This window comes from Chaetura pelagica, unplaced genomic scaffold (assembly GCF_000747805.2).
Source record: "Chaetura pelagica isolate M959 unplaced genomic scaffold, ChaPel_1.0 scaffold187, whole genome shotgun sequence".
NCBI lineage: Eukaryota > Metazoa > Chordata > Aves > Apodiformes > Apodidae > Chaetura > Chaetura pelagica.
The window spans coordinates 59,940-73,931 of record NW_009953900.1 but is presented as its reverse complement, the minus strand read 5'-3'; the positions used below and the strand labels follow the sequence as shown (position 1 = coordinate 73,931).

Below are 13,992 nucleotides of genomic sequence, written 5' to 3'. Positions count from 1 at the left end.
GCGCGGGCGCCGCCGGCAGCCCCCCGCCCGCCCTCGAGTGGCTTGGTAGGTCTGGGGGTGGGGTGGGGGACACCGGAGACAGCCTTGGGGACACAGTGACCCGGGGTGACCCCACGGTGTGTGTGTTTCCCCCCCCCAGGCACGCTGCCCCCACGGGCCGTGGTGCAGGGGGACACGCTGCGGTTCGGGGCCGTCGAGCCCGGGGACGAGGGACACTACGAGTGCCGGGCGCGCAGCAGCGCTGGGCAGCACACAGCCAGGGCCTTCCTCCACGTGCAGGGTGAGCCTCCTCCCACTTCCTGGTCAGCCCCGTCACCCCCGTGGTCCTCCATGCCCATCCCCATCATCTCAGTCATCCCTGTTGTCCCTGTGGGCCCCATTGTCCATCCCCATCATCTCTGCTCCTTTCATCTCCATCATCCCTGTCATCCCCGTGGTGCCCATTCTCCATCCCCATCATTCCCGTTTCCATCATCTCCATCATCATCATCCCAGTCCCCATCCCTGTCCCGTTGTCCATCCCTGTCCCCATCATCTCCATCATCCTGGTCATCCTCATTGTCCCCATGGTCTCTGTTGTCCTACTTGTCTGTCCCCATCATGTCTATCATCTCTGTCATCCCTGTCATCCCCATGGTCCCCATTGTCCATCCCCATCACCTCCATCATCATGGTCATCCCTGTGCTCATTCTCCATCCCCATCATCTCTGTCCCCACCATCTCCATCTCCATCATCCCTATTGTCCCCACAGTCCCCATCGTTTATCCCCATCATCCCATTGTCCCCATCATCCCCTTCATCCCTGTCACCCTGGTTGTCTCCAACACTCCCACCATCCCTGTCACCCCCATTGTCCCAATCATCCTTCATTGTCCCCATCTCCCCCATTGTCTGCATCATTCTCATCATCACTAGTGTTCCCATCTTCTGCATTGTCCTCATTGTCCCTATCATCCTCCTCTCCATTTCCCCTCTAACCCCATCACCCCACTTATCTGCACTGTCCCATCATCCCCACCATCCCCATCATCCTTATCACTCCCATCATCCCCATCACCTCCGTTGTCCCCATTGTCTGCATTGTCCCCATTGTCCTCAACATCCCCATCACCTCCATCATCTCTCTTTTCCCCATCATCCCCATGTCCCCCATATCCCCCTGACACCACGCTGTCCCCGCAGCCCCTGGTGCCCCACGGGTGCAGGTGAGCCCAGAGAGGACAGAGGTGACAGAGGGCTCCACGTTGCGGCTCTACTGCCGTGTCTCAGGGTCACCCCCTGCTACCCTCACCTGGGAGAAGCAGGGGGGGACCCTACCACCCCAGGTGAGTCAGGGAGGGTGGCCAGCACCCATGGGTGCTGCCTTGGGGGGGCACAGTGGGCGCCCCTGACACCCTCCCTGGTGCTCAGGCCCGCACAGAGGACGGTGACATTGCCACGCTGCTGCTCCCCGCTGTCACCGCGGCCGACGCCGGCGTCTACCTCTGCGTGGGCCCCAGCGCCACCGGCACGGCCCGCGCCGCCATCCAGGTGGCCGTGGTGGCAGGTGAGGCGGGTAGGGGACACCGTTGGGGTGTGGGGACAGTTTCAGGGGAGGCCACAACCCCACCTGTGCGTGTTCCCCCCTCGTTTCACCCCCCCACAGGGTCAGCGCCACCCGTGCGCATCGAGTCCTCGTCCCCGTCTGTCCCCGAGGGACAGACCCTGGACCTCAACTGCCTGGTGGCAGGATCAGGCCCTGCCACTGTCACCTGGTACAAGCGTGGTGGCTCCCTGCCCGCCGGCCACCAGGTAGGGTGCAGAGGGGAGTGTCACCCCAAATCCTGCCCTGTCCCCTGCTGTGTGACACCCACGTGTGTCCCCCCAAATTCTGCCCTGTCCCCTGCCACGTGACACCCACGTCTGTCCCCAACGCCAGGTTTTGGGGTCCCGGCTCCGTGTCCCCCACGTCACAGCGGCTGATTCAGGGGAGTACGTGTGCCGGGTGACATCAGGGACCAGTGTACGGGAGGCCTCTGTCATTGTCACCGTCGTGGCTGCAGCTGGATCATCCTATGGTGAGACCACGGTGGCAGCAGGGCAGGGATGTGCTGGTCCCAGACAGGTGGTCACAGATCTGTCCTCTCCCCTCCAGGGCCACCAGCTTCAGGTGTCCCTGTTCGCATTGAGGCATCCTCATCCACCGTGGCTGAGGGACAGAGTGTGGACCTCAACTGCGTGGTAGCCGGGCAGGGACAGGCCACTGTCACCTGGTACAAGCGTGGGGGGGCCCTGCCCGCCAAGCACCAGGTAGGGGACATTGGAGGAGACGTCACCAAGGGGGTGGTACGGGTTGATGCACATCTCTGTGCAAGCTCAGGTGGCCCCATGTAAATTCAGGTGGCCCCACACAAGCTCGGGTGGCCCATGCAAGCCCAACTGGCACTTTTGCAAGCCCAAGTGGCTCCACACAAGCCCAGGTGGCACTTGAGGAAAATTCAGCGTTCCGGTGCCAGCCCAGTGGCCCCCATACAAGCCCAGCTGGCCCCGTGCAAGCCCCAGCAGCCCCATGGAAGCCCAAAGGGCCCTGGTGACCCCCGTGTCCCCTCCCGCAGGTGTCCGGCTCCCGGCTGCGCCTGCTGCAGGTTCCGACTCGGGCGAGTACGTGTGCGGGGTGACCAGCGGGGCCACCACCAGGGAGTCTGCTGTCATGGTGACAATCCAGCCCAGCGGGGCCGGCGCCTACCGTGAGTGGGGACTGGGAGGGGACAGTCCCAGAGGAGGGTCCCTCTGTGCCACCGCATGGAGCCGTGTCTCATGCCTGTGCCCGGGGCTCTGCCCTGGTCACTGGTGTCACCCTCTTATCTCGGTCCCCAGCCCCGGGTGGCACAACCCCCCTGCGCATCGAGTCCCCGTCCTCTGCTGTGACTGAGGGACAGACCCTGGACCTCAACTGTGTCATCTCCAGCCCTGCACAGGCCACTGTCACCTGGTACAAGCGCGGGGGGTCCCTGCCTGCCAAGCACCAGGTAGGGGACAGCAAGGGGGTTGTACCCAAGGGGGATGTTTGGGGTTGATGCACAGCTCCGTGCAAGCTCTGGTGGCCCCATTCAAGCTCAAGTAGCTCATGCAAGTTCAGGTGTCCCCATGCAAACCCTGGTGGCCCTATGCAAGCCCAAGTAGCCCGTGCCATCCCAGGTGGCCAGTGCAAGCCCAGTTGCCCCCATGCAAGGTCAGGTGGCCCCATGCAAGCTCTGGTGGCCCCATTCAAGCCTAAGTAGCCCATGCAAGCCCAGGTGGCCTGCGCAAGCCCTGGTGGTCCATTCACACTCTGGTGGCCCAAGGCAAGCCTGGAGGAGTCCATGCAAGCCAGGATGACCCCATGCAAACCCAGGTGGCCATGCTAGTCAAGGTGACTCCACACATGGCCAAGTGGCCTGTGCAAGCCCAGGTGCCCCATGCAAGCTCAGGTGACCCCATGGAAGCCAAAGTGGCCTCATGTAAGCCCAGCTGGCCCTGTGCAAGCCCCAGCAGCCCCATGGAAGCCCAAAGGGCCCTGGTGACCCCCGTGTCCCCTCCCGCAGGTGTCCGGCTCCCGGCTGCGCCTGCTGCAGGTGACAGCGGCCGACTCGGGCGAGTACGTGTGCCGGGTGACCAGCGGGGCCACCACCAGGGAAACCTCCATCATGGTGACAATCCAGCCCAGCGGGGCCGGCGCCTACCGTGAGTGGGGACTGGGAGTGGACAGGGGACATTACTCAGGGGTGTCCTTGAGCCTGGCATGATTCATCCTCTGGAGAAGCCATGGGTGTGTGTGCCCATCCCAGCTTCCCAGGTTCCTGGTGTCCCTAAGAGGGCTGACATGTTGGTGACCATGGTCTCTAACCTGTCTTGCTCCCCAGCCTCGGGTGGCACGACCCCCCTGCGCATCGAGACCTCGTCCCCATCATCGCCCGTGGCTGAGGGACAGACCCTGGACCTCAACTGTGTCATTGCCAGCCCCACACAGGCCACTGTCACCTGGTACAAGCGCGGGGGGTCCCTGCCTGCCAAGCACCAGGTAGGGGACAGCAAGGGGGATGTCCCTAAGGGGGGTGGTTGGGGTTGACCCATGGCTCTGTGCAAGCCCAGGTAACCTAGTTGATTCCCATGCAAGCCCAGTTGGCTCCATGCAAACCCTGGTGGCCCATGCAAAACCAGTGACCCCATGGAAGCTAAGGTGGCTCATGCAAGTCCAGCTAGCCCCAAGCAAGCACTGGTGGCCCCGTGGAAGCTCCAGTGGCCCTGGTGACCCCCGTGTCCCCTCCTGCAGGTGTCCGGCTCCCGGCTGCGCCTGCTGCAGGTGACAGCGGCCGACTCGGGCGAGTACGTGTGCCGGGTGACCAGGGGGCGCACCCCCCGGCAAATTTTTTCCGCCACAGGGGGCCCAGCACCTACCGTGAGTGGGGACTGGGAGGGGACAGGGGACCATGCCACAGTGACCTTGGGGTGACCCTGCCATCTCTGTCCCCAGCAGCTGGTGTCACCCCCCCGGTGCGCATCGAGTCCTCGTCCTCCTCTGTGGCTGAGGGACAGAGCCTGGACCTCAACTGCCTGGTGGCCGGGCAGGGACAGGCCACTGTCACCTGGTACAAGCGTGGGGGGGCCCTGCCCGCCAAGCACCAGGTAAGGGACACTGGAGGAGCATTTTGAGAGAATAAAGGGGGTTTTGGGGTCCCACGAGGTTTGTGACCCCTTGTCACCTGTGTCATCCCCCCCCCAGGTATCGGGCACCCGCCTACGCATCCCCCAGGTGACAGCAGCTGACTCAGGGGAGTACGTGTGCCGGGTGACATCGGGCGGTGTCACCCATGAGACATCCCTCATTGTCACCATCCAGACCGGCAGTGGCTCCTCTTATGGTACTAGAGACAGGTGGGAGGTGACAGAGGGACAGGACAGGGACACGGTGGCTGACCCCACTGTCATCCCCAGCTGTCGGTGTCACCCCACCGGTGAGGATCGAGACCTCCTCTGCAGCTGTCACTGAGGGACAGACCCTGGACCTCAACTGCATGGTGGCAGGACAGGGCCACCCCCATGTCACCTGGTACCGGCGCGGGGGGGCTCTGCCCCCTAACAGCCAGGTAGGACACCAGGGGATGTGACATCACCCCATGGGGCACAGCCCCACCTCAAACACTTGACATGTCCCCAACTTGTCACCTCCACAGGTATCAGGCACCCGCCTGCGCCTCGCCCAGGTGTCAGTGGCTGATTCAGGGGAGTACGTGTGTCGGGTGACCCTGGGGACTGTCACACAGGAGGCTTCTGTCATTGTCACCGTGCCCAGTGGTGCTGGCACCTATTACTGTGAGTGTGAGCAAGGGAGCAGCATTTGGGGACAGTGGGGACAGGCAGGTACCACGTTGGTGACAAACGTCCCCTTTGGCTGTCCCCCCCAGCCTCTGGTGTCACCCAGCCCCTGCGCATCGAGTCCTCATCCTCGGCCATCGCCCAGGGACAGACCCTGGACCTCAACTGCCTGGGTCAGGCCCCTGCCACTGTCACCTGGTACAAGCGTGGTGGCTCCCTGTCTGCCGGCCACCAGGTAGGGAACAGAGAGGAGTGTCACCCCACAGCCCACCCCGTCCCCAGTTCTCCAGCACTCACCTGTCCTCAAATTGTCCCCACCAGGTGTCAGGCACCCGCCTGCGCATCCCCCAGGTGACAGCGGCTGATTCGGGGGAGTACGTGTGCCGGGTGACATCAGGTGGTGTCACACAGGAGACGTCCCTCATCGTCACCATCGATGATGGAGCCAACCCATCCCACGGTGAGTGCCACCCTGGGGGCAACAGGTCCCCATGGGTGCTGAGGACTGGTGGGGACATTTACGGTTTCCCACACAGCCGGTGTCACGCTGCCCATTCGCATCGAGTCCTCGGCATCCTCTGTCACCGAGGGACAGACCCTGGACCTGGACTGCCTGGTGGCCGGGCAGGGACAGGCCACCATCACCTGGTACAAGCGTGGGGGGGCACTCCCAGCCAAGCACCAGGTAGGTGGGGACACTGGTAGGGTGGGGGGACGGGGGAATGGTGGCCATGGGTGGCTGGTTGGTGCCACCACCCCGTTATTGTGTCCCCAGGTTTCAGGGTCCCGCCTGCGGCTGTCACAGCTCTCGGTGGCCGACTCAGGGGAGTACGTGTGCCGGGCAGACATGGGCAGCATGTCTCGTGAGGCCACCATTGTCGTCACTGTCACCTCCCGTGACAGCTCTAGCTACCGTAAGTGTGGTCATGGGATGAGAGACAACACCAGGGGGACATGGGTGACCTTGGTGGCTTCCCTGTCCCTTTGTCCCTGCAGGTCTGCAGAGCCCCATCATCTCCATCGACCCGCACAGCATGGTGGTGGCCCCAGGTGAAGATGCCACCTTCAAGTGCCGCGTCCACGATGGTGCCCAGCCCATCAACATCACATGGCGGATGGGACCTGGCCAACACCTCCAAGGTATGGTGGTCCCCAGGGTGGCCCTGGTGTGGTCCCCAGGATGGTTCTGGTGCTGACAGCTCCTCCTTGCCCAGATAATGTGAAGATCAGCACCAATGGCTCAGTCATCTCCATCTCTGGTGCTCATGTGGGCAACCAGGGTGCCTACCACTGCGTGGCCTCCAACCGCTTCGGCGTCGCCAGCAGCGTTGTCAACCTCCTGGTGCAAGGTGAGAGGTGGCTGGGGTGGTCCTGTCCCCATGTGCTCCAGGTGCCCTCAGGCTGGTGGTGTCCTCATCACCATCCCCATGTTGGTGTCTCCCATCTGCTCCAGATGCCTCTGGGGTGGTGGTGTCTCTGTCCCTGCCCCCATGCTGGTGTCCTCCACATGCTTCAGATATCCCTGGGGTGATGGTGTCCCCATCCCCATGTCCTCTCCATGCTTCAGGTGCTCCTGGAGTGATGGTGCCCATGTCACTATCCTGATAACCCCCAGACACCCTTGAGGTTGTGAAGTCCCCATGCCCATGCTGATGTCCTCCATGGGCTCCAGATGTCCTGGGTTGATGGTGTCCCCATCCCCATGCCAATGTCCTTAGCAGTGTTGTCCTCATCCCCATGCTGATGCCCTCCTCCTTCTCCAGGAGCACCCACGGTGTCAGTGATGCCACCAGGCCCTGTGACAGTGCAGGAGGGCAAGTCCCTCAGCGTGGAGTGCCTTGGCCGGGGCGAACCGCGCCCGCTGGTGCGCTGGAGCCGGCCGGGCTCCCGGCAGAAGTTGGAGCATCAAACTCTGCTGCACATGGACAGCCAGGCCATCCTGCAGGTGAGCGGGGCACCCTGGGGTGCCGCAGGGGGCTGCTGGGTGCCCGGTGCTCACCACCCACCCCGTGTCCCCCCGGGCTCCACCAGCTGTCACCAGCCAAGCCGGAGCACGCCGGGCCCTACGTCTGCACGGCGCACAGCGCCCTGGGCTCGGCGCAGGCGCGGGTGGACATCAGCGTGGAGGCGGCACAGCGGCACCCCGGCGCCCCCGAGGTCATCGTGCCACCTGCTGTCACCGTGGTGGCTGGGGACACTGCCACGCTGCACTGCACGGCCAGAGGTATGGTGAGGATGGTGGAAAGGGTGGCCAGGGAGGTGATTGTCCCCCTCTATTCTGCTCTGGTGAGGCCACACCTGGAGAACTGGGTACAGTATTGGAGCCTTCAGCATAGGAAACACCTGGAACTGTTGGAGAGGGTCCAGAAAAGGGCCATGAAGGTGATCAAAGAGCTGGAGCAGCTCTGCTCTGGAGACAAGCTGGGAGAGTTGGAGTGTTCAGCCTGGAGAAGAGAAGGCTCCAGGGAGACCTTAGAGCACCTTCCAGTGCCTGAAGGGGCTCCAGGAAAGCTGGGGAGGGACTTGGGACAAGGGCAGGGAATGAGAGGACAAGGGGGATGGATTAAAACTGGAATTTGGGAGATTGGGGTTGGACATTAGGAGGAAACTCTTCACCATAAGGGTGGTGAGAGCCTGGCCCAGGTTGCCCAGGGAAGCTGTGGCTGCCCCATCCCTGGCAGTGTTGAAGGGCAGGTTGGATGGGGCTTGGAGCAGCCTGGGCTGGTGGGAGGTGTCCCTGCCCATGCAGGGGGGTTGGGACTGGATGATCTTTAAGGTCCCTTCCTACCTCAACCATCCTATGATTCTAAAGGGTAGGCAGGGACACATCCTGCCCATGGCGACCCTGATGCCAAGGTGATGGCCGCTGGTGTCACCCTCAGGTGAGCCGGCACCACGGCTGGAGTGGTCAAAGCTGCGGGCACCGCTGCCCTGGCAGCACCGGGTGGAGAACGGCAGCCTGGTGATCCCGCGCGCCGCCCTGCAGGACTCGGGCCAGTACATCTGCAACGCCAGCAGCGCCGCCGGCACCGCCCAGGCCTTCGTCACCCTCCACGTGGAGAGTAAGTGGGTGATGAGGGGGAGGAGGTGGTGCTCCTAGGTCCCCTCCTGTCACCTCTGCCAGTTCCTTCTCCAGCCCACCTTCCCCAGCGCGGGGCCATCTCCATCACCCCTCCTGGTTCTGGCCAGCCCGTCCTCCTGGATCCAGCCTCACTTCATCCCACACGTGTCCTCCCCCCATCCCATGTCCATCATCCAGCCCTTCCCCTGGATGGGTCCATCCCTGTCCCAGTGCTGCACGTGCCCATCACTACTTCTGCTGTCTCCCCCACTACCCTACCCATGAATCCATCCACCTTTGGTCCATCCCAGCTCACACCCCTCTCTCCGTCTTCTCTGACATTCCTCCATCCTGTTGGATTCATCCATTATTCAACTGTCCCAGCATGTGCCCATCTGTCCATCTCCTGGAGATGACCCATCCATTGACCCATCCAGTGCCCCATTGACCCATACATTGCCCCGTTAACCCATCTGTTAACCCATCCATTGCCCCGTTGACCCATCCGTTGCCCCATTGACCCATTCAGTGCCCTGTTGACCCATCCATTGCCCCATCTAGTGTCCCCTTGACCCATCCATTGCCCCGTTGACCCATCCATTGCCCATTGACAAATCCATTGCCCTGTTGACCCATCCATCACCCCAGACCCACCCATTGCCCCATCCTGGCTGTGGCTGGGCTCTGACAGCACCACCCATCCCCCCAGCACCACCGTACGCCACCAGCCTGCCGGAGGAGAGCGTGGTGCGCGCTGGCGACGCGCTGCAGGTGCAGTGCCTGGCTCATGGCACCCCCCCGCTGCTCTACTCCTGGGACAAGGTCAATGGCAGCCTCTCGGCACGCGCCAGCCACCGCGCCAGCCTCCTGCGCATCAGCCCCGCGCTGCCCGACGATGCCGGCACCTACCGCTGCCTCGTCACCAACCGCGTGGGCACCGCTGAGACCTTTGCCCATGTGGTGGTCCACGGTGAGTCCTGGCACCCCAGGAAGGCCACGTGCCAGGGATGCCAGTGCCACCAGGTGCCATCATGGCTCTGCATCCCACCCAGGTGCCACCGTTGACCGTGGGGATGGTGGTGGTGGACCCTTGACCGTCCGGGTGACACCAGGGAGCCTGGTCAGGGGGCTGGGGGGCACAGCTGAGTTCACCTGCACCATCTCTGGGGACCCCCGGGCGCGTCTGGAGTGGCTGAAGGAGGGTGGGGAGCTGCCCCCTGCCCACAGCGTGCAGGACGGGGTGCTGCGGTAAGGATGGGGGATGCGGGGTGGTGGGCACCTGTCCCTTGCAGCATCCCACACCCCAGCTGTGTCCCCACAGGCTGCCCCAGCTGGCGTGGGGGGCGCAGGGGGTCTATGTGTGCCGGGCCATCGCTCCAGGAGGACACGCAGAGGACAGGGCCACCCTCACCATCCAGGGTAGGAGCAGCCCCCACACCTGGGGGACATGGGCACCCCCCAACCTGACCCCTCCAATGTGGACACCCTGGGAACCTCATCCCTCAAACCCAGGGGCACCCCCTGGCATGACCCCCATGAACACCAGTACCCCAGGACCCCCATCCTTCAAAAGCAGGGGCACCCCCTGACCTGACCTTCGCCAATGTGGACACCCTGGAAATCCCACCCCCCAAACCTACGGGCACCCACTGTCCCTTCCACCATGACCATGGCCCTCATCTCCACCCATGCCCCCTCAGCACCCTGGTACCCCTCATCTCTCCCAATGCCCATGAGCACCCCAAGACTCTCAGTCTCTCCTTACACCAATGAAGACCCTGGTACCCCCAACCTCTCACCATGCCCATGGGCACCCCAACACCCCCAACCTTTCACCATGCCCATAGTCACCCCACTTTCCCAAACTTCTCCCCATACCCAAGGGCACCCCAACACCCTAATTTCTCCCCATGCCCACAGACACCCCAATAGTTTCCCCATGCCCTTGAGCACCCAATTTCTCCCTCACTCCTGAACCTCACACCCTGGACCATGATGTCTCCCCCATGCCATGGGGGGACCCCAAAACCTTGTTGTCCCCCCCAAGCTCTCCCCAAGGCTGTGATCAACATCCGGACAGCGGTGCAGACGGTGCTGGCAGGGACAGAGGTGGAGCTGGAGTGCCTGGGCTTGGGTGAACCCCGTCCCCATGTCACCTGGAGCAAAGTGGGTGGTCAGATCCGTCCCGGGGTGCTGGTCCGTGCTGGAACCCTCACCATCCAGCGGGTGGAACGGGCGGACGCCGGGCAGTACCGCTGCACTGCCACCAACGCCGTGGGCACCGTCCAGTCCCACCTCATCCTCCACGTGCAAGGTGGGGATAGGGACAGGGAGGGCTGGGGACACATGTGGTGTCAGGTCCTGCACCTGGGTCACCACAACCCCAGGCAGTGCTCCAGGCTTGGAGCACAGTGGCTGGAAAGTGCCTGATGGAAAAGGAGCTGGAGGTGTTGGTCTGGACATGAGCCAGTGTGTGTACCCAAGTGGCCAAGAGGCCACGAGCATCTTGACTGGTGTCAGCACTGGTGTGGCCAGCAGGCCCAGGGCAGGGATTGTCCCCCTCTGCTGAGCACTAGTGGAGCCACCTCAAATCCTGGGGTCAGTTCTGGGCCCCTCAGGACAAGAAGGACGTGGAGGGGCTGAAGCGTGTCCAGGGAAGGGCAAGGGAGCTGGGGAAGGGGCTGGAGCACAAGTGTGAGCAGGAGCAGCTGAGGGAGCTGGGGGTGTCCAGCCTGGAGACAAGGAGGTGAGGGGAGACCTGCTGGCTCTGCAGCTGTCTGAGAGGAGGTTGGAGCCAGGGGGGTCGGGCTCTGCTCCCCAGGAACAAGGGATGGGACAAGAGGAAATGGCCTCAAGTTGTGCCAGGGGAGGTTTGGATCTGGGGAACAATTTCTCCCTGGCAAGGGTTGTCAGGGCCTGGCCCAGGCTGCCCAGGGCAGGGGGGGAGTCCCCATCCCTGGAGGGGTTTCCAAACCCTGGAGATGGTGCTGAGGGACATGGGGCAGCCTCATTAGAGTTGGGTTCATGGTTGAACTCAGTGACCTTCAAGGTCTTTTCCAACCAGCCCCACCCTGTGCCTCTGTCCCCAGCCGCCCCCCAGATCTCAGGGCAGCCGGAGGTGAAGGAAGTGTCCTTGGGCTCCGCCGCCGTTTTACCCTGCTTGGCATCGGGCTTCCCCGTGCCAGAGATCACCTGGAGCAAGGTGAGGTGATGGGATGCAGGGATGGGGGTTTCGGGTGTTGCAGGGGAGGGGGCACCCAATGGGTGCTGACCCCCCTGCTCCACTCAGCTGGAGGGGGAGCTGCCAGAGGGGGCCCGGGTGGAGGGGAACATCCTGACCTTGCCGGCCGTGAGCCACGAGGACGCCGGCGTCTACGTCTGCGCCGCTGCCAACCCGCGGGGCCGGGAAACCGCCTACTATGTCCTGAGGGTGCGAGGTGAGGACGGACAGGTGGACAGGGTGGTGGTGGGGGGTGCTGTACCCCAACACCCCTCCTCCTGATCCCACCCCACCCACAGAGCACCTGGTCCCCTACTTCGGGCAGACGCCCCACTCCTTCCTGCCCCTGCCCACCATCAAGGATGCCTACAAGTGGTTTGAGATCCTCATCACCTTCCGACCTGATGCTGCTGATGGTGAGCGTGTGTCCCAGCGTGTCCTCATCTGTCCCAGCATGTCCCCAGGTGTCCCAGTGTGTCCCCGTGTTGTCCTAGTGTGGCCCAGTATGTCCCTATGTGTCCCTGTGTGTCCCCATGTCCTCTCCATTCTTCCCTCCATCCCTTCTCCTTCCTCTCCTCTATTCAACCACCCCCTTCCACCTTCTGGGGGGAGAGATTTCTCCTCCATCCTTGGGTACTTTGGGGTGATACCTGTAGCATGACCCCCACTCTGAGGTGCCCACTCCTCCACTCTCACCCCTCAGGCCTTCTCCTCTACAACGGGCAGCGCAAAAACAACGGCGCCGACTTCATCTCCTTTGGCTTGGTGGGCGGGCGCCCCGAATTCCGGTGAGACCCAGGAGCTGGGGGCTCCGAGGGGGGTGAAGGGGAGGTGAGAGATGGTTGCCAGCACCCTCCTACACCCGTTGTCACCCCCTCCCCTCCCCAACAACACCCAGGTTTGACGCGGGCTCGGGCATGGCCACCATCCGGCACCCCACGGCGCTGCGCTTGGGCGAGTACCACACGGTGCGGCTGCGGCGCAACCTCACCCGGGGGTCCCTGGAGCTGGACGGGCACCCCCCGGTCAATGGCACCTCCCAGGTAATTTCTTTTCTAAGGTGGGGGGTGTTTCTTGCTTGGGTGGGGGTGCTGGAGGGGGTGCTCACCTGCCTGTGCCTGCAGGGGAAGTTCCAGGGGCTGGATCTGGATGAGAAGCTCTACCTGGGGGGTTACCCCGACCTCAGCGCCCTGGCCAAGACGGGGCTCAGCCGTGGGTTCATGGGTGAGTGGGGCTGGGGTTTTTTTTTAGGGGGTGGGAGGGTGTGGGGGAGATGGGCAGGGTGTCACACTATCCCCTCACCCCCCCATCTCCATCCCACCCCAGGCTGTGTACGCCAGCTGCGCATCCAAGGGGAGGAGGTGGCCTTTGGGGACATGGACCTGCAGGCGCACGGTGTCTCCAGCTGTCCCACCTGCCAGGACCGCCCGTGCCAGGTGAGGATGAGGAAGGGGGTGATGGCCACCCATCGCCACTTATCCCCACCTGTTGCTGACACCCATGTCACCCACCCCCCAGAATGGAGGCGTGTGCCAGGACGCCGAGAGTGGCACCTACATCTGCCGCTGTCCCCACGGCTTCACCGGCAGCAACTGCGAGTACTCACAGGCTCTGCATTGTCACCCGGGTATGGTGCCACCCCCGGGCATGTTCCCTCCCCCCAGCTGTCCCTTCCTGGAACACCCACCACCCTGGGTGGGTGCTCATGGCTTGTCACCCTGCAGAGGCATGTGGGCCTGATGCTACCTGTGTCAACCGGCCGGACGGGCAGGGCTACACCTGCCGCTGCCACCTGGGCAAGTCTGGGGAGAGATGCACTGAGGGTGAGTGGGGACGTGGGGACGTGGGGACATGGGGACAGGGCTGGCACCACCCTGGGGACATTAGCATGGGATGGGGATTGCCCCAGGGAAGTGGGCATGGGGCTGGGAACACCCTGAGGGCATGGCTGGGGCCACCATGGGGACATGAGGATGGGGTGGGGACCACCCTGGGGAGATGGGGACATGTCTAGGATCACCCTGGGGACAGGGGGGATATGGCTGGGGCCACCCTGGGGACATGGGCATGGAGTGGGGACCCTGTCATGATGGGGAAATGGATATCATGGGCATCATGGAGATGGGCCATTGGGTGCCACCACAGGGAGATGGGCACCATGGGGATGGGGATTTGGGGACCGACATGGGGACACAGGCTGGACACCATGCTGGGGAGATGGGCATGGCTCTGGGTACTACCCTGCAGAGATGAGCACCATGGGCATGGATGTTTGAGTCCCACCATGGGGATGGAGGATGGGTCCCACCATGGGGGTGGAGATTGGGGTCCCACCGGCCGGGCACTGACGGGGCTGTGGCAGGTGAGGCGGTGAC

General features: G+C 63.4%; 1 protein-coding gene across 1 annotated transcript in view; it reads left to right on the top strand.

The window, feature by feature from the left end:
- The window catches only part of HSPG2 (heparan sulfate proteoglycan 2), a gene marked incomplete at its 5' end in the record, with an annotated part of 33,419 nt that overhangs the window by 10,015 nt on the left and 9,412 nt on the right, over positions 1–13,992 (top strand). The window contains 37 exon segments of the mRNA XM_010001381.1: positions 20–45; positions 140–280; positions 1,185–1,327; positions 1,413–1,548; positions 1,648–1,793; positions 1,921–2,059; positions 2,137–2,291; positions 2,597–2,627; positions 2,630–2,728; positions 2,859–3,010; positions 3,566–3,704; positions 4,495–4,646; positions 4,744–4,882; positions 4,956–5,107; positions 5,195–5,333; positions 5,426–5,571; positions 5,658–5,796; positions 5,873–6,021; positions 6,112–6,250; positions 6,333–6,476; positions 6,551–6,685; positions 7,100–7,281; positions 7,368–7,560; positions 8,219–8,398; positions 9,107–9,367; positions 9,450–9,645; positions 9,719–9,816; positions 10,445–10,711; positions 11,487–11,599; positions 11,687–11,834; positions 11,917–12,033; positions 12,321–12,405; positions 12,516–12,660; positions 12,742–12,841; positions 12,944–13,053; positions 13,136–13,244; positions 13,342–13,460. Of these exon segments, the coding sequence (XP_009999683.1) occupies positions 20–45; positions 140–280; positions 1,185–1,327; positions 1,413–1,548; positions 1,648–1,793; positions 1,921–2,059; positions 2,137–2,291; positions 2,597–2,627; positions 2,630–2,728; positions 2,859–3,010; positions 3,566–3,704; positions 4,495–4,646; positions 4,744–4,882; positions 4,956–5,107; positions 5,195–5,333; positions 5,426–5,571; positions 5,658–5,796; positions 5,873–6,021; positions 6,112–6,250; positions 6,333–6,476; positions 6,551–6,685; positions 7,100–7,281; positions 7,368–7,560; positions 8,219–8,398; positions 9,107–9,367; positions 9,450–9,645; positions 9,719–9,816; positions 10,445–10,711; positions 11,487–11,599; positions 11,687–11,834; positions 11,917–12,033; positions 12,321–12,405; positions 12,516–12,660; positions 12,742–12,841; positions 12,944–13,053; positions 13,136–13,244; positions 13,342–13,460 (5,164 nt within the window).